This window comes from Bos grunniens, chromosome 19 (genome assembly GCF_055505025.1).
Source record: "Bos grunniens cultivar Pamir isolate PY7600 chromosome 19, Bosgru_T2T1.0, whole genome shotgun sequence".
In the NCBI taxonomy this organism is placed as follows: Eukaryota; Metazoa; Chordata; class Mammalia; order Artiodactyla; family Bovidae; genus Bos; species Bos grunniens.
Genome location: NC_141183.1, coordinates 19,691,790 through 19,719,653, shown reverse-complemented (window position 1 = coordinate 19,719,653; position 27,864 = coordinate 19,691,790). Strand labels below are relative to the sequence as shown.

General features: G+C 49.7%; 1 protein-coding gene across 4 annotated transcripts; it reads right to left on the bottom strand.

The window, feature by feature from the left end:
• Window positions 1-73: 73 nt before the first annotated feature.
• Window positions 74-27,802, bottom strand: MPP3 (MAGUK p55 scaffold protein 3). Of its 4 annotated transcripts, XM_086357499.1 has the most exons (20): window positions 27,619-27,802; window positions 27,237-27,313; window positions 26,364-26,420; window positions 26,002-26,120; window positions 25,757-25,834; window positions 24,473-24,553; window positions 24,090-24,227; window positions 20,203-20,284; window positions 18,610-18,695; window positions 16,761-16,835; window positions 13,288-13,484; window positions 10,984-11,048; window positions 9,350-9,370; window positions 8,741-8,782; window positions 7,148-7,312; window positions 6,972-7,052; window positions 5,530-5,623; window positions 5,008-5,116; window positions 3,272-3,394; window positions 74-1,158 (listed from the first exon to the last, which is right to left on the bottom strand). In XM_086357499.1, exons 3-20 carry the CDS (start codon window positions 26,386-26,388, stop codon window positions 982-984), a joined length of 1,758 nt encoding a protein of 585 aa, XP_086213625.1. In that variant the 5' UTR covers window positions 26,389-26,420; window positions 27,237-27,313; window positions 27,619-27,802; the 3' UTR covers window positions 74-981. The 4 variants fall into 4 exon arrangements, 2 of the variants coding, with proteins under 2 accessions (XP_086213625.1, XP_086213626.1); XR_015147554.1 differs by lacking the exon at window positions 9,350-9,370; XR_015147555.1 differs by lacking the exons at window positions 74-1,158; window positions 9,350-9,370 and having other exon boundaries at window positions 3,281-3,394; window positions 10,984-11,830; window positions 27,619-27,726.
• Window positions 27,803-27,864: the final 62 nt, after the last annotated feature.

Genomic DNA, 27,864 nt, shown 5'->3' with positions numbered 1-27,864 from the left:
ATCTGTTGTGATATTAAACACTTTTGCTCAGAGACAACCCATCAGGCCCACACTCAGAGTCTACATACTTAGATTTTGACGGTCAGGACTGATTTATTGTGGTTTAGACATAGATTTGATGGGGGTGTGGGGTGCAGGTGTGGGGATCATCTGTTTTTCCATGACCTGGCATGTCAGGAGCTCCTATAATCTGAAGGAAGGGACAGGTGAGAACCAGGGCAACTGTCAGTAACAAGAGAGACAAGTGACAACAGAATAAATCAAAGCAAGCAAGGGTAAAGTTTTGGAGTCTGAGGATATATAGAAAAGGCACAAGCAGCCTTACATTCCACGAGTCCCTGAAAACACCACCGTATCATAGATAGTACAATAACTCATGGTGACAGGGAAGCATACCTTAGTCTGTCAAAAAAGTTTGTGAATGCTCACTATTCAAGACGGCAGAGAACCACATTTTCCATTGCCAGGCAAACACAAACTTTCAAAACCTTTAAAAAGATCAACATTTTAGTGCCTGAAGACAGGCAAACTTCAATTGCATGTTAAGTCCTCTTGGGTAAAACAACTCAACTCTGGACAAAGCCCGATAAATGAAGTGTCAGTCTGTTTATAAAGCTTAAATTACCTCTGCAAATTGGTACTGCATACATTCACCACCACCTCCCCCGCCAAAAGACAGTGGCTACTCAACTTTGGTACAGAGAATCAGGGTCAACTTGCCTGTGATACTTTAATGAATGACATGTGTTATATGGTGATATATACCGCCTTTTGACTCATGTTTTCTGCTCCAAAGGAGTGCAGTGAAAAGCAATGGACAAAAAACAATCACAAACAAGACTTCCCAGAGAGACTCTTCTTGAGGATGGAGTTTATGGAAAATTCTGCCCCTCTCACTTGAGATTCCTTGATGGTAGCATGGGGTAGGCCAGGCCAGGTGGTCTTCCAGGTCCCCTCCAACCTGGATGTTCTAGGATACAGTTACCTGACCCAACTAATAGGTACCCAGTGAATGTCCTTGCTCAGCCTCTCTAAGAGCGCTCTGAGCTGGCTGTATGCACTCTGGAGGTCCTCCTTTACCAGTACAGCATCCACCAGGTGCCCGTAATGCTGGTCTATGAAGGAGGCAGAGGCGGCCATCTCTTGCTGCTGTTCATCCTGCAAGGAAAAGGAGTAGTTACGGAACAAGTGGGTTGTTATCCTCCTGACAAGTAATGGACCTACAACCTTTGTCTTGGGCAGTGTTGCAACCTCTAATTTTTAGGCGATAAGTGGATGAATATGGCCCTTGAATAACCAACTGGGTACACAAGAACAGGGCGTAGTGATGCTAGCCTATCCAACGTCCAAGAAAAGTTCATGAATTATAGCCATAATCACTGTTCAGTCATTCAAAAGATATCTACTGAGGACGTGTTAGCTTTGGGTAGATGCTGAGTCTATATCTGCGTGTATATATATGTCACTATCACACTTCCTGTCTGAAGGTATTTCCAAAATAGTACAATTATGGTGCATGGCAATTTGGTTAAAATAATTACAGGGAAGAACCACAAATAGTATTCACTATACAAAAGCCAAGCAAGCATTTCTGGAATCAATAAGGGTAAAAAGGAAAAGAAGTAATTTGAATGCCCTCAGAGGATACCTTAATTCACCCTGTAGAACTCAGTTCTTCTTTTCATTTCCTCAAACCAGAACCAACCACTTGCATAGTAGACAAAGGAGAGTTATTTAAGAAAGTCTGGGACAACCCTGACCCAATGCCCCATTTCCTTAGGATACCTGACTTCTATCAGATTGCTTTCCTGACACCTAACACTAAGGCATAGACAGCCAATGAACCCTCCTTCCCCCAACCTATGCAAGTGTCTGCATCTTCATTCAGAAATACCTCTAGTAAGTAAAATTCCAAGCCAGTAGTTCACTGACAATGAACTTGGGTTTTGGAAGACAGGAAAGTGGCAGAATCCACTCAAGTAAAACTGCAAAGTGAAATTTATCACTGGCATTCACCCACCTCCCTTTCTATCTCCTTCCAATCCTCTGTTGCCTTCTCTCCTCTGCTTCTAGGGCTCAGTGTTTTTATTCTGTCATGGAAGGGGGGTGAGCTGTCTCCCCCTAAAAGGATATTCCAGAATATTCCCTCCTCCTCTTCTGTCACCAATCAAAACCAGATTCCTTCTTTAGTGACAGTGTCCATACTTCCAGAAAATATGTTCTAAAGCACTAGGAAACAGTTTTTGCCTGCTACCGCAAAGACAGTAGACATCTACAGGAAGGCTGAGATGATTTCTTCTCCTTACTTCTAACCCCCTAGGAGGGGAAAAAAAAAACTATTGAGTTGGCCCAAAAGTTCATTCAGATTTTTCCATAACATCTTGTGGAAAAACCCAAACGAACTTTTTTGCCAACTCAATAGATTAAATTGGGCCAAGCTTCCCAATTCTTTATGGTATCTTGCAGGGCTCTTCTCCTACTCAAAAGCACCCTGCAGCATCCCACTGCTGCCCTTGGATCTAACATCCTGCTTTTCCCACCGTCTTACACATACACGTCCTATAGACCTGTCCACCACTTCTGGAGTTTCCTCTCCCCCGGGCACCCTCACGGTTCATCCTGGAAGCAAGTATCTATTCGAGAAATTATAGAAGGGACTTTTTTTGGGGGAGGGGCCCTAAATCCCTCTATCTTCCTAATAAATATCTGTCTCTTGAAAGAACTCAAGTAAATCTGTAATGGAGTAAAACGTGTGACATTTTTTTTGCAGCCGTCAATCCCTTGAACCCTTTTCCTGACCTGTAAAGGTGGAACTCAACCACCTGCGGCTTCAGCAAGAGAGCCTCAGTCCTGAGCAGCATGTAGGGAAGACTCCCCCTGCTGCCCCTTGCCTCCATCTTGGATTAGCTTTCTGGACCTGAAGTTGGTGTTTCAATTAAAAATTATTCGGGTTTGACTTAGGAGTTCAACAAATTATTGTGGTTTGTCACACTCAGATCAGGTCCCTGAAAGAGGTTAGTCCCTTATTTTCTGAGAAGATGCTCATGTGAGGGGGTGGAGGGTGGGAAACCCTGGTTAAACCGCCCCTGTGTGAATCAGGTGGCGCTTCCAGCTGCCCAACTTAAACCTTCCAATCATCACATGACATCTGAGTCCGGGCAACAGGCAAAAATGGAAAGATGGTCTCATGCAGAAGGTACGTCTGCCCACATGCAGCTGTAACAGGCCCTTTTAGGCCTTAGGAGATGAAATGATCAACTTGAAAACTTACAAGTGGGGCTGCTGCGTCCTCACAAGCTGGAGACATGGGTGACGTCTTCCTTTTTTCCTGAACTGCAGGCTTTACAAATATAACATAGGGTTTAAACTCTGAGGTCCTCAGTTGTTGCAGAGCCTGAAAAAGAAAGTTCAGGAATGTTATATACTTCGAGAATATTTTATTGTGAAATGTATTTCTCGAATGCTCAATAATGATGTGCTTCATCACATCACCCCAATGGCAAGGGTCCTGACTATATGGTCATATGACAATTGACTTCAACCACGCAGACCACCTGCTCTTTTTCCCACTCTTCACTATGACACTGGGCTCAGCTGGGCCCTGGAGGCTCACTCGCTGAGAACAGAGGTTCCAAAGCCTCAGTTCCAAGAGCTGCCATCTCTCTTAGCTCTGCCCACCCTCCCCCAAGCTCTAATTAGCCTTCATACACCCTCTTTGCCTGCCTACTCCTGAAGGAAGAACCAGCAGGATTCAATGTGTGTATCTATTTAGTCAGATGTCATCAATTTGGACTAATGCAAAATCTGTGCTATCACACAGGCCTCCTCATGATATTCAAAGAAGAAAAAGTTTGTTAAGCAAATGAAGAGACTAAGAGATCCCTTGAAGTAAACTGTAAAGACTTTAAAAGGTTTTCCGTATGCAAATTGTCCTGTTAATTAGCTCACTTTATTTATGATGTGAGGGCCTCTATTTGGACACACCGGTATTAAACTGCTATATATACAGTTTGCATCCCCCCACCCAAATCATAAAATCACTTCTCAAAAAATTTTTGAAATTCAGACTATTTTAATTTCAACTACCAACTCCCAGGAAGTCCAAATTAGTGAGGATTTTCCTTTCTGGACATAAGGTGCTTTGGGGAATCTGTTTCAAGTCTAGCTCTGTAAAATAAAACCTACAGTTTATGTGATAAAATCAGAACTCTGTTTCCACACAGTGGGGGGAAATGCCCAGACTGAGTTCAAAGCTTAGAAGTTTTTCTCAAAGACAAGGTGAAAAAGATGGTTAAGCCCCTGCAGGATGTGGGAGACTGGAAATGTTTCTGAAACACTTTACAAGGTCAAATCTGCCCTTTTCCCCTTTCAAATTGCTCTCCTGACTGCCTTCCTCAGTGGTCCTCTAAGCCACTGACTTCAATTGTCCTAGTTGGGAAGGGGGTGGCCCAGCTTTCATTGGTGCATTTATATCTGACTGTCCAGAAGAGCCTGGCAGGCTACAATCCACGGGGTCACAAAGAGCCGGACATGACTTCACAACTAAACAACAACCCTGACTTGTCACATCTAATGGACAAGTTGGTGTCATCATCTGCTGCATGATTTACTGCACGCAGTCTATCCCAGGTCTGTGGGCCACCAAAAGGTTCCTTCCAATTAAGGGAGTTTCTGCATAGAGGTGCACATTTCGGGGTACAAAAGCTTTCATTAGTCAAAGGGATACCCAAGGAGATGTTTGGGGCTTTGTTTGCTTTAGTTGCACCACGCAGCATGCAGGATCTTAGCTCCCCAATTAGGGATCAAACCTGCACCCCCTGCAGTGGAAGCACGGAGTCTTAACCACTGGATCCAAGGGAAGTTCCAAGGAGACCCAAAGAGATGTTAGCATTCACTGCTCTGGAATAAAAAGCCCCTGCACTGAGGCTGGATGTTCTGTAAAATGTATAGCCCCCCAGTTTACAAGTTCCATTAATGGGAAATTCCTAACTGGCCCCAGGAACTCACATCTGGCTCCACGTCCACCAAACAAACTTTGTTTTTGGCCATCACAACCCGAATGGCTTCCAGGCTGGTTCCGTAGAGGTTTTCCTTATATTCACCATGCTCCAGGAACCTAGAACACCAACCACCACAGGGGAAAAAGAAACTTTCAGCTCCCGAGCTCACCTAAGTTCGCACCGAAGGTAAATGTGAAGTGAAAGTCGCCCAGTCGTGTCTGACTCTTTGCAATCCTATGGACTATACGGTCCATGGAATTCTCCAGGCCAGAATACTGGAGTGGGTAGCCTTTCCCTTCTCCAGTGGATCTTCCCAACCCAGGAATCAAACCAGGGTCTCCTGCACTGCAGGTGGATTCTTTATCAACTGAGCTATCAATGGCCCGCCAGGATTACCACCCCCACCTGTCCCCGCCCCACTTCCTCTGCCTTTTCCAGGAAGCCTTCCCAGGAGGTCAAGTGGAAGATTGGCCAGAGGAAGAGACACACAGCTACACGGAGGTCCCACTGGCCCATCAAGATGACATACTTGTTGTGATGCAAGTCAGCCTCAAATGTTTGCTTAGAGACAAAGTGATACTCTACTCCTTCCTTCTCATGGCTCTTCCGGGGCCTGGTGGTATCTGTGGAAGACAGAAGGACCACTGGGCAGAGATGTCATGTCACAGCGAGGCTGTGCTCTCGTTCCTTTCAGAGGTTCATCGCTGATTTGTGCACATCCACTTCCCTTCATCAAGGGTCCCTGTGTGCAGGTATGCCATTGATCTGCACAGCTCTGTGATGCAGGCAAAAGGAGGCCCCAGTTTTGCAGTGAGGAAACTAAGAGGTGCAGAGGTTAAGCCCTGTTCTGAGGTCCAAAGGCTGGCAGGGAGCAAAGCCAGGCTGAACACACTCTGTCTCAGGCCAAGTGTATGCCCCTAACCACTCAGCAAAACTGCCTTACTGATGCTGCAGGTTTTAAAGAATTGCTAAAGGAATTTCTAGTCCTCTAAGTTTTAATTTCCCGATTGTTCCTCTTCTTAAAAATATTTTAATTTATTTATTTGGCTGCACCAGGTCTTAGTTGTGGCACACAGGATCTTCTATCTTCACTTCAGCGTGCGAATTCTCAGTTGCAGCATGTGGGATCTAGTTCCCTGACCAGGGATCGAACCCAGCCCCATGCATCAGGAGCTCAAAGTCTTAGCCATTGGAGCATCAGAGAAGTCCCTCCTAATTGTTTTTCTTTTTGAGAGCCAAAGAGGCAAAAACTCAGATGACCCTGCTGTATGCTTTTAATTCTTTATTCAATTATTTCTCATTTTGAGAGGAAAAGAGACATGAAGACAGACAGTCCCCTTATGGACTGGATGTTTCTGCACAGCTGGCTCTTACACAGTTTTAAAGCATAGTGTTTTCCTCTGATTTCCATAATAGAATCAAGGTGCACACCTCTGGGGAAAATCAGATTCCCCATAGAACAAGGAACACACTCAAAGCAGTACACAGCTTTTTCTAGAGCATTCTGAAAGAAAAGAAGGGGTCTCAGAGGGCAGCCACCCAGGGGATGCTCTGCACTTTAATGTGTGACCTCTTTGTCCAACCTCTGGCAAAGCTGCTAGGGTCACTTGTGATCATGTCCTTGCGTTAATACTTTTATTCACTCACTGATTACATTCCAAACACCTTAGATGAGTATATGAGACCCTCTTGATCAACCCAGCCTCCCATTCAGCTTCATACACCACCAGCCACCCACACTAAGCTCCTCACTCCCTCACACTGCTACTCTGGGTCACACCTTCAAACCTTTGCATTTGTTCTCTTGATATAGAGAACTCATCCTTCTCTGCCTGGAAAACTCCTATTTACTCTTCAAAACCCAGCATTAAAGTTACTGCTGCTGGAGTCAAGGCCCCAAGAAATCTTCGTGTGCACACATATGTGCATGCATGAACATACACACAAACACACACACTCGGACCCTCTTACGTGGAATGGCAACACCAAAGTGCTGAGGGTTCTCTGCCACCACCTTCTGCTTCAGCTCGTGTAGTCGGGCTCCCAGAGACCCTGAGAAACAAGAGGAAGGCTGCCAGGTTCTAGCTGGGCTCCCTCCCTTCCCCGCCAGGGAGGAAACCAGCCCATTCTCTGGAGATGTCACCTACCGATCAGAACCACCAGGCGGGGCCGCTCGCCAGGCTGGTGCTGGTACCTGGTCACCTCCTCGTAAGTCGGCAGCTCCTGAGACTCGGCCACTGCAGACGTCTTTCCTTCCTGTGGGCTTCCCAGTCTCTCTCTACGGCCCAGCCGGAAGCTCCTCCGAAGACCAGCTTGGAGAGAAGGGCAGGGGGACACTGTGGTATTTGTCCCAGCATCTCCCTATAGACTTTCTCCACCTGGTAAGACCTGGAGGTGCGACTGAGACCCACTGGCCTCTCCCAACCACATCCTGCTGCAGGATACACAAGTAATATGATGAAAAGGGGACCACTAGGCACCCAAAATTAGGGTTCAAGGCTACTATCTTACTTGGCATGTGACTGACCTCAGGCAAGTCATCACCCCTCTGAGCCTCAGTTCCCCTATCCATGAAAGGAGACACAAATCTACAAAAGCAATGGGTGCTCCTAGATTGGATCCTGGGTCAGGGGAAATGCTCTAAAGGACATAACTGGGACAATGGCGAAAATGTTGATATGAACAGCATAAATTAAAAAAATATATATATATAAAAGAAATTCCCAGAATTGATAATAGCCCTGGATTATAAGAAAATGTCCTTGTCCTTAGAGAACACATACTGAGCTATTTAGGGGTGAAGGGACATGATGGCCACAACTAGCTTTCACATGACTCAGGGTGGAGGATTAAACGTGTATATGCGGGACTTCCTTGGTGGTACAGTGGTTAAGAATCCGCCTGCCAAGGTCGGGGACATGGGTTCAGTCCCTGGTCCGGGAAGATCCTATATGCCTCGGGGCAACTAAGCCCACGCACCACAACTACTGAAGCCCATGCACCTAGAGCCTATGCTCCACAACAGCATAAGCCACTGCATGAAAAGCCCTCGCACCACAACTCGAGAGTAGCCTCTGCTTGCCGCAACTAGAGAAAGCCTGTGTGTAGCAATGAAGACCCAGGGCAGCCAAAAATAAATACCCTTTAAAAAAAAAAGTCTTAAAATGTGTATATGCAGAAAAAGAGAATGATAGAGATAACACGGCAAAGTGTTGACGTCTGGTGAACCGAGATGTAGAGTATATGGAAGTTCTCTGCACAATTCTCACCGCTTTTCAGTAAGCTTGAAGTTACTCCTGAATGAAAGGTTAAAAACCCTTCGCCTGTCTCTAAAGGCCTTTGAAAAGATTTACCAAAATAAAAGAAGCAAAGTTACTTCGGAGACTGGTAAAAGGTGCCACTGCCGTATGGGGGTGGAAGAAACACTGAATAAACTACAATTGGAGTTATGGTAATAATAAAATTGGTATTAAGGTAGGGGTCCTTGTCCAGGGCACTGCTCCCAGTGGCTGGGTGAAAGCTGGGGGCAGGCTGGGGACCCCAAGACCAGGGCAGGCTCAGCTTGGCCTCTGGCTAACAGAGACTGAAGGGAAATGTGGGTCCCACAGACTCAGCTGCTCTTGAGGGGCTCCTGGGTCTCAGTCACCTCTCCCTGACCCAAGAGCCCGCGATGGGCTAAGTTATGCATGGGTGGGGGAAGGGTGTTAAGGCAGGGGCGGAGGAGAGCCCCCATTACTTACCCACATAGTATCCTTTGAAATACCCTTCACAGTCACAGGACTCTGGGAACCAAACAGAGAGAGGGAGGCCAGTGAGCCAGGCTGGACACATGCCCCAGCCCAGAGGCACCCAGCCGTGGGTGGCTAGGCAGGATCCTCTGGGATGGAGTCTCAGAGGGGCTTGGGACAAATGCCATGTTCCAGTCAGCCCTAGGTTTACAAATTCCTCTGTTTCACCCAGTGCTCCATGCTTAGACCACAAACAGCCCTTCTAGACCTGGTAGGGTTCGGGGTCAGCAGGCCCCATTCCAGCCTCTCTGAGTTAGGGCCCGTGAGGATAAGGAGAGGAGATACACTCGCCAAGCCCTGCCGTCCTATCTCCTGCCCGCTGCCCAGGCAGGTCACGTGACCAGCCCAGTCGGAGTCCGGGGAGGGCTGGGCCCGTGTCCCCACTAGCTCTGCATGCCTGAAGGAGCAGATTGGTCCAGCTGGCAGAGCCGGGAGAGAGGTGCCAGGAGGGGTGCCTGAGGGGCACCGCCCCCCCAGGAGGAGGGGGTGAAGGGGCTTGTTCAGACAGTCTACAGAAAAGGGACCTTGTCCATGCGCACAGGGGACAAATACCAGGCCTACCTTTGTCACAGGGCTCATCGTCTGCGGTTTGCACAAAAGACAGATGGAGCAGAGTTAGCAGAGGGGAACCGGGAGGCCCTGCCACCAAGAGGCAGCCACAGCCTTGGGTCCTCAGGAGCCCTCCATCTGTCCCCTCTTTCTCTCCTCCAGCAAGCCTGTGATCTGAGCTGCGGTGCATTATTAACCAAGACTTGCTCTAATTAGTCTTCCTGTGTGTTTCTCATTAGCGGCCCAAAGAAAGCCTGCTCATTACTGGCGTAAGTAAGCAGCCTCAGGGCCAACGTACTCAGCAGCCCCTCCTACTTGAGAGCAAGTCTGGAAAGGCAGCCACACAGCCCAGGGAGCAGCTCGCTGAAGGGTGTCTGCGGAGGACCGGGACCTGCTCCCGCTTTTCTGGGGTTTGAGACTTGCCTGGGTGAGCACAGATGCAGGTGATGGCAGAGCACGGAGCAGGGCAGCCGGCCAGCTGCGCTCCAGTCACCTGGTGTGGTTCTAACCCCCCAACTTGGTTCCGAGCCCCACTCTTGACCCCAGGCTAGAGAGGCCATCCCCTGACGTTTCTTCACCACCAAGGGTTCTAACCAGGGGGCTCTGGAACCCTGTTCCCAACCCCACTTCCTTGACCTCATGAGCCTCTGTTTAACTATCTTGGAAAAAAGGATGACCCTGACTCCACTATGAACCAGAGCTGTTGTGACAATTACAAGGCAAGAAGGTAAGTGAAAGTGTTTTGTAAAAGGTAAGGGCTGCACAGAGTAAAATTCCCAGGTAAAATTCAAGACACTAAGTTAAATGTGAATTTCAGATAAACAATAAATAATTCCTTAGTATAAGTATGTCCCAAATTACTTTCTTTCTTTTTCCAAGCTTTAAAGTTTTTATTTTGTTTTGGGGTCTAGCCGATTAACAATGTTGTGGTAGTTTCAGGTAAACAGCGAAGGGACTCAGCCATACATATACATGTAGCCATTCTCCCCCAAACTCCCCCACCACCGCATCCAGGCTGCCACACAACGTTAAGCAGAGTTCCATGTGCTATATAACAGGTCCTTGTTGGTTAACCATTTTAAATGTAGCCGTGTTTACATGAGAATGTCCCAAATATTGCATGGGATATACTTATATTAAAAACTGATTCACTGTTTATCTGAAATTTGAATTTAACTGGGAGTCCTTTTCTTTTATTTACCAAATCTGGCTGCTAACACAGAGGCGTGAGATCACTCACAGCCATCTCTAACCCCTTCCAGCATCAGTGGTTCTTATGTTGTCAAGGTCAGGGGGCCCCTTGGGGATCTAAGGAAAGCCATGGAGCCTCTCACAGACACAACACAACACCCACGATCTGCACACGATTTTGGAAGCGACATCATCATGCCCTGCAGTGTTATCTATGGGCCCCCAATATAGTAGCTCCTCTCCAGGGAATAGCTCCCCACCACTTACCCCCATTTCTCCTCCTGACCCCTCTCCCCAGCCCCTCCTCCCTCAGGAAGCCTCAGAGCTCAGACAGGAGTACCCGCTCCAGCCTAGCGCTTGCTTCTTCCCCACATGACGTCCCAGGGTCCTAGGGTCCTAACCCCAGCTCCTCCCTGAACTGCTTCCCTGAAGTGCCATCCTGCCAGACTACTCACAGGGGGGCTTCTTGAGGCTCTGGGGACTCGGCAGGGTGCCTGTGGCTCTCCGGTAGTTCAATCGCCTATGGGGACAAAAGGAGATGGGCAGGCCAATGAGCTGGACTAGAGAACCAGTCAGAGGGAACCTTCTGGAAAACTCAAGGAAACCAAGGCCTAGATCCCACAGTGGGGTGCAGCCTGGCACTCCAAGGGCCTCCTGGCTTCACACTGAGTTCCAGTGCAGAGGGACATTTGCACAGGTGCTCACAGGTTCGTGAGGAAAAAACTAAGTTTCTTGCTCTGAGAGATGCTTGCCCAGCCTAAGATGGTCATTCATACACAGAGGGGGCAGAGCCCAGTATCCATGGTCAGTGGTTGGTTGTTACTTTCCCAAAGCTGATTCTCAAGGAAAGGAAGCCCCTTCTCCATAGTCACCCAGCCTCCCCATCTCTGAGGAAGCCGGAAAAGAGCAGAATGACTCTTAGGAGAAGTCGAGGGTGAAAGTGACTCTAATTTAATGCCCTAACCACCCTCTCCCCAGCCCAGTGGAGAGCTCAGCCTGGCACTTTATTTATTTATTTATTTTTAGAGAAACATTGTGTTCAATGGTAAAGGTTAGCACACTCCAGCACTGGGCATGGCCTGGAGTCGAAGCAGCAGGGGTGGGTAGGTGACTTCCACGGAGCCTCACATGGCAAACAGGATGAGGAAGGCGACCATCAAACAGAAGAGCCCCATAGCCTCAGACACAGCCTGGCACATTAGAAGCAGCTTCCAAGGCCTCATCTCTGAGCTGATACCCAGGGCTCCTGGAGGTATCTAGATTTCCACAATTAAATGCAGCTAGAGCACCTTCCCCCACAACCTGTGAAGCCAAAGATGCAGATGGGTCTGAGGCTGCCCTGAGGAAACAGACCAGCAGTCTTCAAACCCCAGCCCCTCAGAATCACCTGGAATATCTGTTAGAACGTAGAGCTCAGACTCTGGCCCTGGGGTCTCTGATTGAGCAGATGTGGGGCAGGGCCCAGGCAGGGACTGGCTTTTCTAACAAATTCCTAGGGAATGCTAATACGCCTGGGAACCACACCAGGAGAGCCACTGAAATGGATGAATCCTGAGGTTTGGAGATACAGCGTCAGTCCACACCCCTAAAGTGGAAGAGGGCTGCAAATCTCAGGAGAGGCATTGCAGGCGTAAATGCCACACCCTCAGGGTTTACACTTCTGGAAATCCAGCCTAAGGAATCAATTTGAAATGTGAGGACCAGACTATATGCAAGATAATTATTACAGCCTTGTAGCAGTGAAACATTGAAGACAGCTTCAAAGTACAGCCACAGGGAAGAAGAGAAATCACTTGAGGTATGACCTTTCTTCCCTGAAGCCTTTCATGCTGGCCCTGACTAGGGCCAGTGCTCCTGCTAAGACCTGGTATCCTCCACCCTCACACCCATCACATTTATATGAAGTGTTCGTCTGAACCACTTGTGACTTTTCAGCTAAACTGTCAGCTCCTGCAGGGCAGAAACCATAGTTGCTGCCTGTGAATAAATAGTACATCTCCTGATGAAATATTATATTACCATTAATTAATATTATATTGCAATTAATTGGGCTTCCCTGGTGGCTCAGATGGTAAAGAATCCACCTGCAATGTGGGAGACCTGGGTTTGATCTCTGGGTTGGGAAGATCCCCTGGAGAAGGGAATGGCAATTCCAGTATTCTTGCCTAGAGAACTCCATGGACAGAGGAGCCTGGCAGGCTACGTAGTCCACGGGGTCTCAAAGAGTCGGATATGACTGAGTGACTTTCACTTTGACACTCTTCACTATTAATTAATAGTATGGAATAAATACTATTATTCTATAGTAATGTTAGAAATGCTCATGTCAAAATGTTAAGTTACCAAAAAAAAGAAAAGGCAAGACCTCAAATTCTATACACACCACTCACATAACAGGCACAAGAAAGAAAGAAATTATGCTGTTTAGATAGTGGTGAGACTGGGTAATTTTCTTTTCCTTATCCTCCTCTCCTGTATTTTTACATTTTATTTTTCAACTTGCCCAAGTAGGCATTATAAAATATACATTAATTTAATATAGTACAGATTTATATACACTGACTAAAATCTCAAATAGCCATCACTACCGATGACGAGAGAAGAACCAACACAGGCACAATTGGTACTTTGCTTACAGAAGGACACTCCGTGGGCACCCCCGCCCCGGGGTTTGCTAGCAGAGATTTGGGGCTCTGCCATGTACTTACGCCTCCAGCCACTTTAGAACCACACCCCCTTACAAGACGCCCCAGACCCACCTTTCCTGGAACTGCTTGGAAGGGATGAGGCCAGCTCGAAGGTTGGTGTCCCCCACTCGCTTGGCCTGCCACCACGTGGGATCATCCTGACTCACCACCTCCAGGACCTGCCTGCGCTGGAAGGGCAGTCCTGCCTCCTGGCAGGGAATGGCCCGGTCTTCCCGAGGGTTGTAGTGGAAGAGGGCCCTCATGAACACCTGCAGGGGAGGAGCTAGGTGAGACGGCCTGAAAGCACTGACGTGTCTATGCCACATGGAAAGCTGAAGAAGGCTGTTCACAATTAGGAAGAACAAGCAGTGTCCAGAATAGAAGGCTAATCAGAAACCCACCACACCTATTTTCTTACTGTTCTTCGATCATTTTTAAGGGAAATCCATCAAGAATCAAAAAAATGGGGACTTCCTTGGTGGTAAAGTGGTTAAGACTCCACTCTCCCAAATGCAAGGGGCCTGGGTTCGATCCCTGGTTGGGGAACTAGATTCTCCACGCTGCAGCTAAGAGTTCACCTGCCACAACTAAAGTTCCTGCATGAGGCTGCAGAGAGGAAGGAGGATCCCGATCGCTGCAGTTGGGACCCGGTGCAGTCAAATAAATAAATAAATGCTTTAAAAAACATCAACTTGCTAAGCTATTTAAAAAAGAAAGAATCAGAAAACGATTCACGGATTTCCCTTTCCAACCTAAACATCTTCTTATTAACCTTACAATAGCCTCTCAGCCTACACAAAGCAACCATTAGTCTTGGGAGCAAAAAAGCAAAGGCAAGCACAATTTCTAACTCAAATGTTATTTCTGATATGCTAACTGCCGCTAATGATGTCAGCAGCCATCTGTTAAATAAGTAGTCTAGATGTTTTGATAAGAACATAAATATCAATGAAACTACTGTTACCAATTCTTCATCATCACTTTTCAGTGGGTAATTGACAGTCATGTCTTTGACAGCTCAGCCCTGTCTCATCAGTCACATACTTGGCCAACCCCCAGCTCTCTTCTGTACCCAGAAGCCATCCCTCTAGAGAACAGGATGGGAACAGCATTTGGTCCCATTTCTTCATTCTCTTCTATAATTCAGTGGCATGGATTTATTTATTCCTACTTCCAAATCATTATGGCCCAATTGCTTCAGCAACAAATAGGGGGGAAAAAAGGCCAGAGGTTTTCCTTAGACAAATCCAAATCCTTTAGGTGCCAAGAAAAAGAGATTCAGTTAGACGACAGTATGAATTTTCTGGCCGTATATTAATATTATGAGGACAGGGACCCTCATTTAGCCATACATGTCACCAGGCTCCCAGGCACTCAAAAGGCGGCCAGCCCTGACCAAGCGTCTAGCTAAAAGAAAAATATTCAGAAAGGATGGACTAAGAGATAGGCTACCCATTTTGTCCTCCAGGAAAACCAAATCCTCTTCCTGTATCAAGTTAGAACCTGCAGAAGCTGCATATGGAGATCATACCAGCTTGTCCCAGGAAGAACAACCTTCCATCGGGTATTATGTGTGCCCTGGGATTCAACTGAAGGTGCAAATAAGAAATCGTCATATGAAGATGATTTCTTCATTTACGTAAAAAAAACCATCAAAGACACTGTCTGCTATTAATTGCCATTCATCAAAATATTTACTGACATCTACTCTATGCCAAGTGTTTTCATGCCTTATCTTTCCTGCTCCTGGTTCTGGGAGGTAGGGGTGGAAAATTAGTTTTCTTGAAAAAATCAGCATGCTTCCTTCCATCTTCCAAGAGAAGTATGTAATTCATTATGTTCTCCTTTTTGCCTTGGCTGCCAGAAAGTTCAGATCCAAGTTTACTGGGAAGTCAGAGTAATGCCTCTTCCATCCTCCCTACCACCACGTCAGCTCAGGGCTTAACAATCTCTCACCTGGGCTTTTACAACAGACTCCTACCAGGTGCCCAGAACCCCATCTCCACCCTCCTCCACTCACTGCCCTAGGGAGCTTTGTAAAACACAAATGTGATTTCCATCACTTCCCTCTCAGAACCAAACAAGCAAAGAATACCAAAAAACTAAATACCTTTAGGAGTTTCTCACTGCCTCTGAGGCTGTTACTTGGCCTGTGGGGTGCCTTCCCATATTCCCCGGGGGCCTCACCTTTTCAGTGCACCCCACCCTGACTGCCTAATGACTTCCTCCAGCCACTGGGATCTGCTCTCCCCTAATCCAGCAGAGAGGAACTGCTGGGAATTAACCCCTGGGGTACAGCCTGGTGAGAGCTGGTATCTAGATTCCCATCCTCCCCAGCTCTCCCAGCTGTTAGGAGGAATGGAGGAGGCATGGTCTACAGGGGACGCCGAATTCTGAAGCAGGATTAAGTTCTGGTTGTCTGCGGTGGTAACTTGCTGAGAAGACACCCTTTGTTGCACTGGCTACCTTCCCTTCCCCAACCCTGTTCTGCTGTTTCCTGGGGTCACTGGCAAATGCCAAAACTCTGAACAAAGCATTCAAGGCCATTCAGACAGAGCCTTAACCCACCTCACCAGCACACCGTCTTCCTCCTCCTGGAGCCCCACACAATGCACTTTCTCATGGACCTCATACTCCCCTGCCATGTCTGTGAGCCGCCGCTTATGCAGACCTTTCTGCCCGCCCTTCTCTTCTCCCTCTTCTTCTAGGCTCACTGCCAACCCTCCTATTATGTACCACCTTCCAAAGTGCCTAGGGACTTCCCTGGTGGTCCAGTGGTTAAGAATCCACCTGCCAATGCAGGGACACGGGTTCGATCCCCGGTCTGGGAAGCCCATGTGCCACAACTACTGAGCCCTAGAGCCCCATGCTCTGCAACAAGAGAAACCATTGTAATGGGAAGTTCGTGAACACAACTAGGGAGCAGCCCCTGCTCACTGCAACCAGAGAAAGCCCACATGCAGCAACGAGGACCCAGTGAAGGGAAAAAGAAAGTGCCTAGAACTCTGCTGCAGTCCATGGGTCACAAAGAGTCAAACACAACTGAGCGACTGAACTGAGAACTCTGCACAGAATTTTCCTGAAGCACTTATCACGTAACAAGGAGACACTGGGTCCCCGGCCTCCCCTACTGAACCAGGAAACCTCTAAGCTACTAATCATCCTGGTCTCCAGCATCTGGCAGGGCGCTTGGCACAGAGCAGGTGCCCACCAAAGGTAGGCTCCACTAGGTTAAACAAATGGCAGTTACTTAATTGGGCCTGAAGCCGGAACATTTGGTATCTTCTCCTCCTCTTCATGGCCTGGCTTTTCTACTTCAATTAGAAGACTCTTGTCTTTTATTAGTAAGCTACGTCAAATCCTGTTTAGAAGAGATGGGGTACAAATGAATCACTTGGTGACTGAATTGCAGGTCTCTACCGAGCACTTGCTCCGAGGACCAGATGGATGATCTCTTCCCAAGTGACTGTTTCAAAGACAGGGCTGGAGTCCCACCACCCCCACCACCCGCCTTGCCCACTCCCTTGCCTTCAGCTCCGCCATACCTTGCTGTCCTTTAGGCGGTCTTCCTCCTGGGTGGCTGGGATGATTTTCAGGGTGATGGATCCCTGGGATTGTGCCTGAAAGGAGACAGCACATGACCATATCATCTCCCAGGTCTCACCCTCCAGGACATCACATGTTACCTCCCAGATCTGGAAACTCACATGCAGAAGGAAAGTTGGACGTGCAGCCTCCCCTATGACCTGCCCTTCAGTGGTGGCACCCAGATGAATTAACTGAAGCATTTTTATGGGACAAAGGGATAGAACACTTTTCTCTTTTTTTTTTCGGCCACACCATGCAGCTTGCAATATCTTAGTTCCCTGACCAGGGATTGAACCTTGGCCCTGGAGAATTGAAGGCGTGGAGTCCTAACCACTGGAGCACTAGGAAAGTCCCCAGAAGATTTTAAATGAGAGCGTGAGAACAATGCAGACAACAGATACAGCTCTCTCTCTCCCTTCTGACCTCTAGTGCCCCCAAGCACTGCCCTTCTTTTCTCTTGGGTTATTTTCATATCATCGTTCAATTTCATTTTCCTCTTTCCTGCCTGATTTGGGGCTGGTTCCCAACCAGCACTTCCCTGTTGACCTGCATCTTCCCCAGTCTCAGGCCACTCCATCTTCCCCAATCTCGGGTCCCCCTCCCTTCTACCAGAGACAGATGCTGCACCCCACGTGGGGGCCCATGGGGAAGCACGTGTCGGCCCATTAAAGCACATCTCACCCAATGCTGTCCCTGATCCCGCCTCACTCTGGAAAATGGAGACTGGTGCCCAGAACCAGGGGAAAAGGAGAGGGGGCAGAAAGACTGAAGGGTCTGCCTGCAACCAGGGTCCCCTATAGTGGGGGCCTTAAAGAGTGAGCCTCCGAACTTGAGATCTCATCTCATTTCCGCCCCCCCCAAACCATTAAAAGTTAGCAAACAGTGTCGTGCTGGAAGAGGATGCCTGAGGATTATAGAGGTCAGAACTATGACAGGGGCTTTTTATAATTTCAGTTTTGACTTCCATTCCCAGAATGGACTGAGAAGGTTGTTTCCATCCCAGCACTGGCTACCCTAGAATCCCCTCGCAGTTGTGAAATGCAATGCCCTCTTCCAGATGTTTACATCCTAATGATAACTATGCCTTGGTTGAGAAACCATCCCTACCCCTATTGTACAGGGAAGGAAATCAAAACTTGATGATTTGATGACTTGTCCATCAAGGTTACACAAGACACCCCTGGTGGCTCATTTAGTAAAGAATCTGCCTGCCAATGCAGGAGACCTGGGTTTAATCCCTGGGTCAGGAAGATCCTCTGGAGAAGGAAATGGCAACTCACTCTAGTATTCTTGCCTGGGAAATCCCATGGACAGAGGAGCCTGGTGGGCTACAGTCCATGGGGTCACAAAAGAATCAGACACAACTTAGTGACTAAACCACCACCACCACCAAGGTTGCACAATTGTAACGTGATGGAGACAAGATTCTAACCCAGGACCAGCTGACCCCAAAGCCCTTGCTCTCCTGCGCTACAGCCTTTTACTCCATATTCCTCAGCTCTTTGGAAGAGGGGACCCTTTCAAGAGGGTCTTCTAGAAGGATCCTCAGGAAACAAGGCTGGGGGTAGGGAGTATGGCTGTGCTGAAGACAGGGTCTGAGAGAGGCAGATGGTCTGGGCACTCCCTTCCTCCTGTCCCCGACACCCTCCACCCCCGCCCCAGTGCAGGGCACACTGTAAGGTCACCAGGCTTGCAGTCTCCCCATGAAAACAGGAAGACTGGGCTAGATCAGCCCTGGCTCCAGGAAGTGCCCTGCTCTGGGTCTCTGAAGAACCACCGCACCCCCGGCTCACACACGGCACAGACCAGAATCTGGCTAATCTCGTCGGGCCGCTTGTGCAGGACTGTGATCCCGTTCACTTCCCGGAGCTCATCTCCAACGTGGACCAGGCCTAGGAGACACAGGGGCTGACCGTCAGCACAGCAAGGGGTCCAAGGTTCCCAGAGCGCGAAGTTTTAGGCACCTCTGGCACCTGCCTACAGAACCCAAGCAGGGGAGATTCAAGGCTTAAAGGTAGTGGATGGGACTGGGATGAACTTATCCCCAGGTGTGCTGGGTGGCTCACCTCGAATCACAGCCTCACAGCAGCCTGGCAAAACCCTCCAGTTTACAAACAGTCAGCTGAGATTCAGAAAAGTGATGCAGCTTGCCCAAGGCCACACTGCTAAGAAATAATGGAGCCAGTGCACAGATGCAGTTACTTGGCTATAGAAAGCCCATGTTCTTTCTGCCGTCACCTCTGCTTCTTTAAAAATATCATTAACTCTTCCCCTTCCTGGGTGTACAGACATAACTCCAAGGACATCCTTCTCCAATTTTACATGAAAACTGAAGGGCGCCAGAGAAGATGGAGTCAGGAGTGTTAGACACACCTGTCTGTTGGCTTCTGCTTTAATGATAAGCAACTCTGCATATGGGGCCCTATTTGCCACTCAACATGGACACCAGTCCAGAAGCAGCAGCATCACCCAGGACGCAGGAAGGGCTGCAGAAGTCTTGGGCCCACCCAAGACCTGCTGAGTCAGAATCTGCATTTTAACAAGACACTCGGGCCATTTCTGTGCTTGTTAATGGGAGGCACTGGTCTTAGGGCTCCCACCACAATGGTCCCCAGACTTTTGGGGGCAACACTCCCCTACACCAGGAGATCTGCCTCCCAACTTAGTTCCTCCACACACCAAAGATTCTTTTTCTTTTCATTTTTTATTTTATATTGGCGTATAGTTGATTAACAATGTTGTCAGTTTCAGGTGTACAGTAAAGTGATTCAGTTACATACATACATGTATCTATTCTTTTTCAAATTCTTTTCCCACGTAGGATATTACAGAGTACTGAGCAGAGTTTCCTGTGCTATATTCAGTAGGTCCTTGTTGGTTATCCATTTTAAATACAGCAGTGTTTACATGTCAATCCCAGACTTCCTATCCCCTCTCCTGCCCATCCTCTCAGGTAACCATAAGTTTGTTCTCTAAATCCGTGAGTCTGTTTCACAACAGTGATTCTTAACTTGTTTTCTACTCAAACAAATCAGGGACATGAACACCCTTCCCATGGTAACTGAGGCTGGCTAAGGCAGCTGGGGTGTCAGGAAAGGGTGTCTTGCTCCCTAGTTAGGATTTACCTACCAAGCTCAACTACCGCAATCCCCAGGCTAAGCCAATGCACAAACCCTCCTGATCACCCTCAAAGGACTCCATGCCTGACCTATTTTCAAACAAATAAATTTTCTACTGGGCTTAGGAAGGAGAAGAGAATTCCAGTCCGACTCCCACAAAGTAAAGCACATCCCGAACAGGTGAGCCAATGGGAGAAGGAAAGGAGACCCATGACCAAAGGAGGAAGGCTGGGGGGACCATGGCCATGACCGTGGCCAGGCCAGCATTGATGCCACTCACCGCTCCGGTCTGCTGCGCCCCCTCGCATGATCCTGGCCACCACGACAGCCCCTGAGTGCTCATCCCGCCGGATGGTGGCCCCCTGCATCAGAGACAGAGCAGGCAGGCCCCTAAGAAGCAGCCCCAAATCTCAGACTCTGACTCTCTGGACCAGAGAGAGCCTCCCCCTCCCACCCCTGTTCCTCCCTCTGCCACCCCAGGGGGGACAGCCCAGCAGGCACCTTGCCATGCTGAGGACAAAATAAAACCAACATCTCAAATTAGTATAGCACAGCACTTTAAACAAAGCACGACTGTAATGCTGTCACAGCCTCATGTGACAGGTAAGCGACAGGGGCACAGAGAAGGTAAGCACCTTCAAGGTCACCCAGCTTTCTGGGATGCCAAATGCAGTGTTTTCTCTATCACATCACAGCCCTTGCCTCTTGCAAAGACATTTAATCATGAGGAGAATACGTGCCAGCAAATTCTCAACCTGCCTTGAGCCAATCACAGGGTTACCAGGCCTTCTGTTGTTGCCAAGGGGAACCAACTATGCCCCAGGCGGAGCTTTGGGACCAGGACTTGGCCCCCAAAACACGGCAGACATGATGTCTAGGATGAGAAGGGCACTGACAAGCTCTCGTGCACCAGGCAGGCTGGGCTGTGGCAGGGCAGGGCAGCAGTCAGGAGTTGAATGGCCCTGGGTTTGAATCCACTCTGTCATTTACTAAGAACAATGGCCTTCTGTTAGCAAGGAAGCCCCTCATCTTCTCTGCGACTGTTTCCTCTGGGGTGTGGGAAAGCATTTGACTCTTGGGGTTGTTGCAAGGTTAACATTAGATATTACAGGCCAGGCACTTAGTACAAAGTAAGTGCTCAATATGGGCTTCCCTGGTAGCTCAGCTGGTAAAAAACCTGCCTGCAATGCAGGAGACCTTGGTTCAATTCCTGGATTGAGAAAATCCCCTGGAGAAGGGACAGGGTACCCACTCCAGTATACATGGGCTTCCCTCGTGGCTCAGACGGTAAAGAATCTGCCTGCAAGGCGGGAGACCTGGGTTCAATCCTGGGTCAAGAAGATGCCCTGAATGAGACCCACTCCAGTATTCTTGCCTGGAGAATCCCAATGGACAGAGATGCTTGGCAGGCTACAGTCCATGGGGTTGCAGAGTCAGGCACAACTGAGTGACTAAGCACAAGTGTTCAATACATGCTGCTGCTGCTGCTGCTAAGTCGCTTCAGTCGTGTCCGACTCTGTGCGACCCCATAGACGGCAGCCCACCAGGCTCCCCCGTCCCTGGGATTCTCCAGACAAGAACACTGGAGTGGGTTGCCATTTCCTTCTCCAATGCATGAAAGTGAAAAGTTAAAGTGAAGTCGCTCAGTCGTGTCTGACTCCTAGTGACCCCACGGACTACAGCCCACCAGGCTCCTCCGTCCATGGGATTCTCCAGGCAAGACATGCTAACCACTAATTATTGGCTGTAAGTGCAAACACACTGGCACGCTTTATCACTGACTTCATTTGAAGTCCATAAAATGAATGTTGCTGGAAAGAGAGACCAGCAGCTAAGAACCCTGTGGCTTCTTGCCCCTCAGACCATCAAACTTGCCAGCATCTCTGTCCACCCTCTCCTCCTTTTCCCCAAGTCAGAGGAGGGGACCCTCCTGGATAGGCTGGTCCCTCCATCTCCCTCCCTCCCTCTCCTGCATTCTCAATGCCCCCTCCCCAGTGGCTCCTTCTCCTGGTTCTAAAAATATTATCAAGCCTGTCCCATCATTAAAAATGTGGCAGCCCCATCCAGTGGATGCCAGTCTCCATTCCTTCGGAACAAGCTTCTCAAAGAGGCATCTGCTCTGACTCACTCCCTGCCCGCCTCAAGTGCACCAGCAAAAGGACCAGCGACCCGCGAGCTGCCATCTCAATCGCCACAATCAGTCTCCTCTCTCTGATCTTCTGATTTGCCCTTTCCCTGGAATGCTCTCTTAGCCTGGGCCCTGGTGACATCTCTTTCACAGTACTTCTCAGTGACCAACTGGTCTCCTTGGCTGAGTCTTCCTATATCTGTCTTTTAAATGTTGATTAAAGGGCCAGCACTTGGCCCGTGTCCTCTCCTTGTCTCTTTCCATACACGCTTCACCCAGGTGGTCTCAGCCTCTCAGATGGGATTGTAACCCCTTCTGGATGCTGGCAGCTACCAAGTCCGCATCTCTACAAGCCTTTATCTCCTGGACATCTCCACTTGCGGGCACCCATGCCTCTTGAATTCAATGGATCCTAAGTTTCTCTTTATTCCCCCTTTTGAATCATGGTCCCACTGCCCACCTGTCATCCCAGCTGGACACCTTCACTTTATATCCAAGATGCCTCCTCAGATTCCTGCCCAAGCTGGGGCAGTCACAAAGTGACATTAATTTTATTTCTGATGTATTTCTTGGATTCCTCTTCCCTCTTCCCACAAACCAAGGTCAAGCTCTGTCTCTGAACCATATGTATTTGGCCCCCACTCTCAAATAAGTCCTCTGTCTCCCCCTCCAGGTGACTTTCTACTTCATAGCCAAGATGATCTTTCAAACTGAAAATCTGACCATTTTATTTCTTACTTAAAACCCTTCAGTGGCTCCCCACTACCTTCAGAGTCCAGGCAAGCAACTGTGGGTGACAATCCAGTCTTTACGCTCTCCTAATGATCTGGCCTCACCTCTGTCACACTTGACCTCCAATTTGGCCAGTTTCCTGAATCTACCATGCCGTTCACCTTCCCATGGTTCTGCTCATGCAGTTCTACTGGTAGAATGCCCTTCTTCTCCCCCTTCCCTCTGGAAAAATTCTGTTCTTTTTAAAAAAAAATTTAGCATGGGCATCACCTCTTCCAGGACACCCCAGTTACTACCTTCTGTAAACTCTCAGAGGGTGATGACTAAGTCTGTTAATTTTTTTTGGCTTTGCCATGGAGCACGTGGGCTCTTAGTTCCCCAACCAGGGATTGAACCCGCAGCCCCTGCACTGGAAGGACGGAGTCTTAATCACTGGGCCACCGGGGAACCCCATGGAAGTCTTAACCCTCTCTGAACTGCCCACACCTAACATGGTGCCTGGCACACAGGAGGGTTCACGGTGTGTTTCCCGAGTAGATGGATGACTGCCCCCATTTTGAAAGTAAAGAATCCAAAGCAGAGGAGAACTCTGGCCAGTGTGCAGAAGCGGTTCATCTGAGGTCACTTGGTGAAAGTTGACAGTGAAGAAGGCCAGCTGTGGTATTCTCTAGGGCACGCCCTCAATTCTCTGGACTGCTGCTACTTCCCTCCATCTAATAAACAAATCTGTCCCTTAGCTCGGTAAATCAATGCTGAACCGGGACCAATGATAACAATCTGTCAGCTACAAAGAAGAATGGCTGCTACCCTGGGTTTCCTCAGAATTCAAAATAGAGGTTGGCCAACTTTTTCTGGAAAGGATCAAGTATAAATGTTTTACGCTTTGCAGGCAACACGGATTCCATTGAGTCTGCTGTTGCCATGTAAAGGCGGGGCCCCTAGACTTGTAAATGAACTGGATGGCCAGGCACCAAAAAAACTTCATTTTCAAACACTGACTGGCTTGGGTTTGGCTGTTGCATCATAATTTGCCAACCTCTTGTTCAGAGCATGATGATCAGGGCTGCCCTGAACAGTTGTACAGGTTCTCAACTGCACAAAGGAGCTTGGCCACAGCAAAGGGAGGCTGAATCTACCCAGAGAAAGGAGTACTCTGCACACAGTGGTGTCACAGGGACTAGCGGCAGCCTTGACAAAGCTGCCATCACTTACTCCAAAGACTGCAGTGGGGGGGTCCCTTCCTGGGTTTCTCAGTGGGTGGGTGGGAAACAGGGAGAGCATGGAGAAGAGAGGTAAGGACCACATACCAAGGGTTCTTTGTTTTTCACCAGGCGGACAATCTTCACTGATTCTTCATCAAAATCCTCGTCGATATTATCGGGCAGAGGGGGAAGAACGGGGTCAAAATTCTTCTGAGCGACTGTGTCGTGTACCATGAGCATGGCCTATCATGAAAGCAAGACAACAGAAGGGCTAGCCTCCAAAGCACATGGGGGTGCAGGGGACCTAGCCAGGGGGCAGTGATTCAGGGTCCCAGATCTCATGCCGGAGAGATGACCTCCCCAGACACTTAGGCTGAGGAACCCTAACTCAGAAATCTCCTTTCCTCAGTTTCACGGCCAAGCACTCCTCCTATCCCCATCCTGGGAGACACAGATGCGTGGGTAGGCAGGGACTGTGGCGTGACTACCCTGAGGTGGGGGGTGGACAGCAGCTGGAGCAGCTCCCTCTCATCACTGTGCACGGAGGCGGCCTGCAGCTCCTCCATCACCTGCAGGGGAAGGAGAGAGAAGGCCACAGATGGCTGCAGTTGCTGCGAGCCTCCTGGGAGTCACCCAAGGCGAAACCCTGCTCCCTGGGCCCCCCAGCCATGACTACAGCACCAGGGGGCATTGGACCCTCAGTCACTCCAGATCTGTGGCTCCCAGGGAAGTCATTCCAGGGATCAGAGAGCATGAGAAGCCTCTACAGGCTAATCCTAATGGGAGCTAATTTATGAAGGCTTTCCTGGGTGCTGTTTGCCTCACATGGATTAACTCTCACAACAAACTAGATGGAGCAGGTACTATTATTTGGCCATTTCACTGGTGAGAAGTAAATGAGAGAGATTAAATATTCTGCCCAAGGTCCCCAAGGTAGTGAATAGCACCACCAGGACTTGAACCTGGGCTTATCTAGCTCTGTTGTCTCTACCCTCACCATATTTTCCAGATGAGGAAATTGGGGCTCAGAGAGGTTGAATGACTTGTTTAGGGTCACAGAGCTAATATTAGAGGCAGTGCTGTGCCTAGGAGCCTGGCAACCTAACCTGCTCCTAATGGCATCTCACAGGCAAGAAAGGCAGGGAATCTGCCCCCATCTCTCGCTAGGCTATCTGCTGGGGTGACATGATTTTATTCAGAAACTGGCTTCAGTAATCAACTAGGACAGGTCCACAAGAAATAAGGAAGGATTCCTTTAAAAAACAAGAAGCCTAGGAATTCCTTGGCAGTTCAGTGGCTAGGACTCGGCATTTTCACTGCCTGGGGCCCAGCGATCAAAGCCCAGGGTTCAATCCCTGGTGAACCCCACAAACCACTAAGGAGCAGCCAAAACAACAAAAAACAAGAAGATGCAAGTCCCTGGACCCAGGACTTCACATCGGGCCTCACAAAGCACAGATATGCAGTGTGCATGTTTGACCTATTCTTGTCGCCAGCCCTCAACTGTTTGGGAACTGCTCTTATCACAGCTGGGAAAACTGACTTTCTCGGGAACACACAGTAAGTGGGTGTCACCATGTCGCCATGGCCCCTGGCCCTGTCCAAGGCTCACCAGTTTCTCCCTGCCTATCAGGAGGCCCAGGGAAGAGGTGAAGGGGAGGAGACGTTCTTCACCTTGGGGCTCCTGAGCCCTGATGGTCCCTTGCTAAGCAATGGCAAGCAGCTAGGGGTGGGAGAGGGGCTGAGGCCAGAAGGAGAAACTGGGGGCTTACATCCTCGGCGAGGGCCACAGCGCTGTGCAGGACGGGGGTTGGACTTTGCCTCTCGTAATAGCGAAGCTTCTCGTGAATCTGCAAACACAGCCGAACTCAGGCTGGGGTCTCCCAAGACAACTGTCCAGATGTACCCTGGATGTCACACAACCCACCCACAGCTGTGAGGATGCCTGGGGCTGCAGACCAGGTCATTCAGAGGGCAGCATAAGGCAAAGACCTTCCTGGGGCAGAAAGGACTTTACCTTCATTAAATAACTGAGGCTTTTTTCACTGAAAACATCCCTCAGAAAGCCCATCTCTTCCTTGTGGTTGGAGTCAGGTCTCAGCTGAGAGGTCAGTAGTGCCAGAGTTTCATGCAAACCTGAGGATGGAGTGAGAAAAACACAGTAGAGCCAATGCAGTGGCTACTTCCTGCCCCACGGGACCCCGAGCAGACCTTCCAACAGTATGTCAGCCCTGCCGGGGGCACATTTTCTCCCCCCCGGCTCTCATTCCCAGGGCTCCGAGCCAACGCCGGTAGCAGCTGCTTTCTTTGCTGCCCCGGGTTGCTGGGCAGGCTCTTGTCTTCAGGACTGTGGCAGGCCCGGCCCCGGGAGACACTCACCGGAGTCCTCAGACAGCACCGGCATGTCTGTGCCGCTTAGATCTCTGTCTGTGGATTCTGGGAGAAAAAGAGGGGATGGGGTGGGATGTGAAACTCTGGCAAGCTTATTCAATCAACAAACAGTGATTACACGTGTACTGTGACTGTCCATGACCAATTCGGGGACAGAAGGGATGGGAACAAATTCTCCACTCAGTTTTTTCAGAGAGGAAGGAAAGAAAACCAAGCTTGCTTTGTGCTCCCAATGTGTCAAGCACTGTCCTGGCGATTTCATATGACATTTTTCTTAATCTCTTCAAAGCCCTGAGGAACGGACATTAATATTTCCATTCACCTGATGAAGAAACAGAGGCTGTGGGGAGGGCCGTTCAGTAAATTGTAGATCAGAATCTATACTCCGTTGGCCCTTCCAGGCGGGTATCAGGTGAGAAGTGGTCCCTGCCTGACAGCGGGTGCTGTCCTTCACAGCTCGCCCCTCCTCTGTGGCCTTCTAAGGGGCTTCTCTCAAGTCTCCTGACTGTCAACAAGTACCTAGCTGGGCCTACAAGCCCCTCCTTTCCCACCATTCCCAAGCCCCAACCAGAAGCGATCCTGCCCCCAAAATAGAGCGTAAAGAGGAGGCGGAGAGAGGAGAGTCGTGTCTACTATGCCGGCGGGGGGAGCCCTATCTCGGCAGGCCCCCCTACGTGTTTTGCAGCACGTGGATCTCAAAAAGTCCTCCTTCAGAAGGGGATAAGGAAGAGTAATGATTCATTCATTCCGCAAACATGGAGCCAGCCCCACAGCGCCCGCCCGAGTCCCGCGGACACCAAGACGCAGAAGAATGGTCCCCGGCCCTCCAGCCACCGCCCCGCCCCCCTACGCCAGACTCACCCTCTGGCTCCTTCGAGCTGTGCCCCCAACTCCCCCAGGCAGCCAAGCACGGACTCCGGCTCGCTTTGGGAAGGAACCTGTGGGACCAACAAGGAGCGCGGCTGGGAGAAGGCGAGGCAGGACCTGGGGGACGCTGGGGGCTGTCTCGGAGGATGCGGGCCGGCAGGAAAGGAGCGGTGCGCATGGAGGAGGGGGTGGGCGCGGAGAGGAGGCCAGGGACGGAGGGGCGGGGACTGAGTCCCCCCCACCCCCGCTCTCACCAAGCTGGGGCGGGGGGGTTCCCTGGGCCGCGAGGCTGCCTGTGCAGGAGAGGCGGGTCTTAGCCCATCCTCCCCTCCTTACGGGCCTGAGTCCGTGGTCCATCGCCCGCGCCGGTTCCTACCTGGGAGAGCCGGGATCTCAGCTCCAGACCCGGAGCCGCGCGGGTGCCTGGAGCCTCGGCGGCCGCTGGCTCCGCCTTCCCGGCCCCTCCCTGCTGCGGCCGCGCGGGCGGGGGTGGCGGAGCGGGAGGAGGCGAGGCGTGGAGGGGAGGAGGAGGAAGGGGGCGCGCGGGGGGAGGGGGAGGGGCGGAGGGCGCCCGCCGCGTCTGGCACCGCCAGTCCCCTGCCGGCCTGGGCTTCGCTCTCCT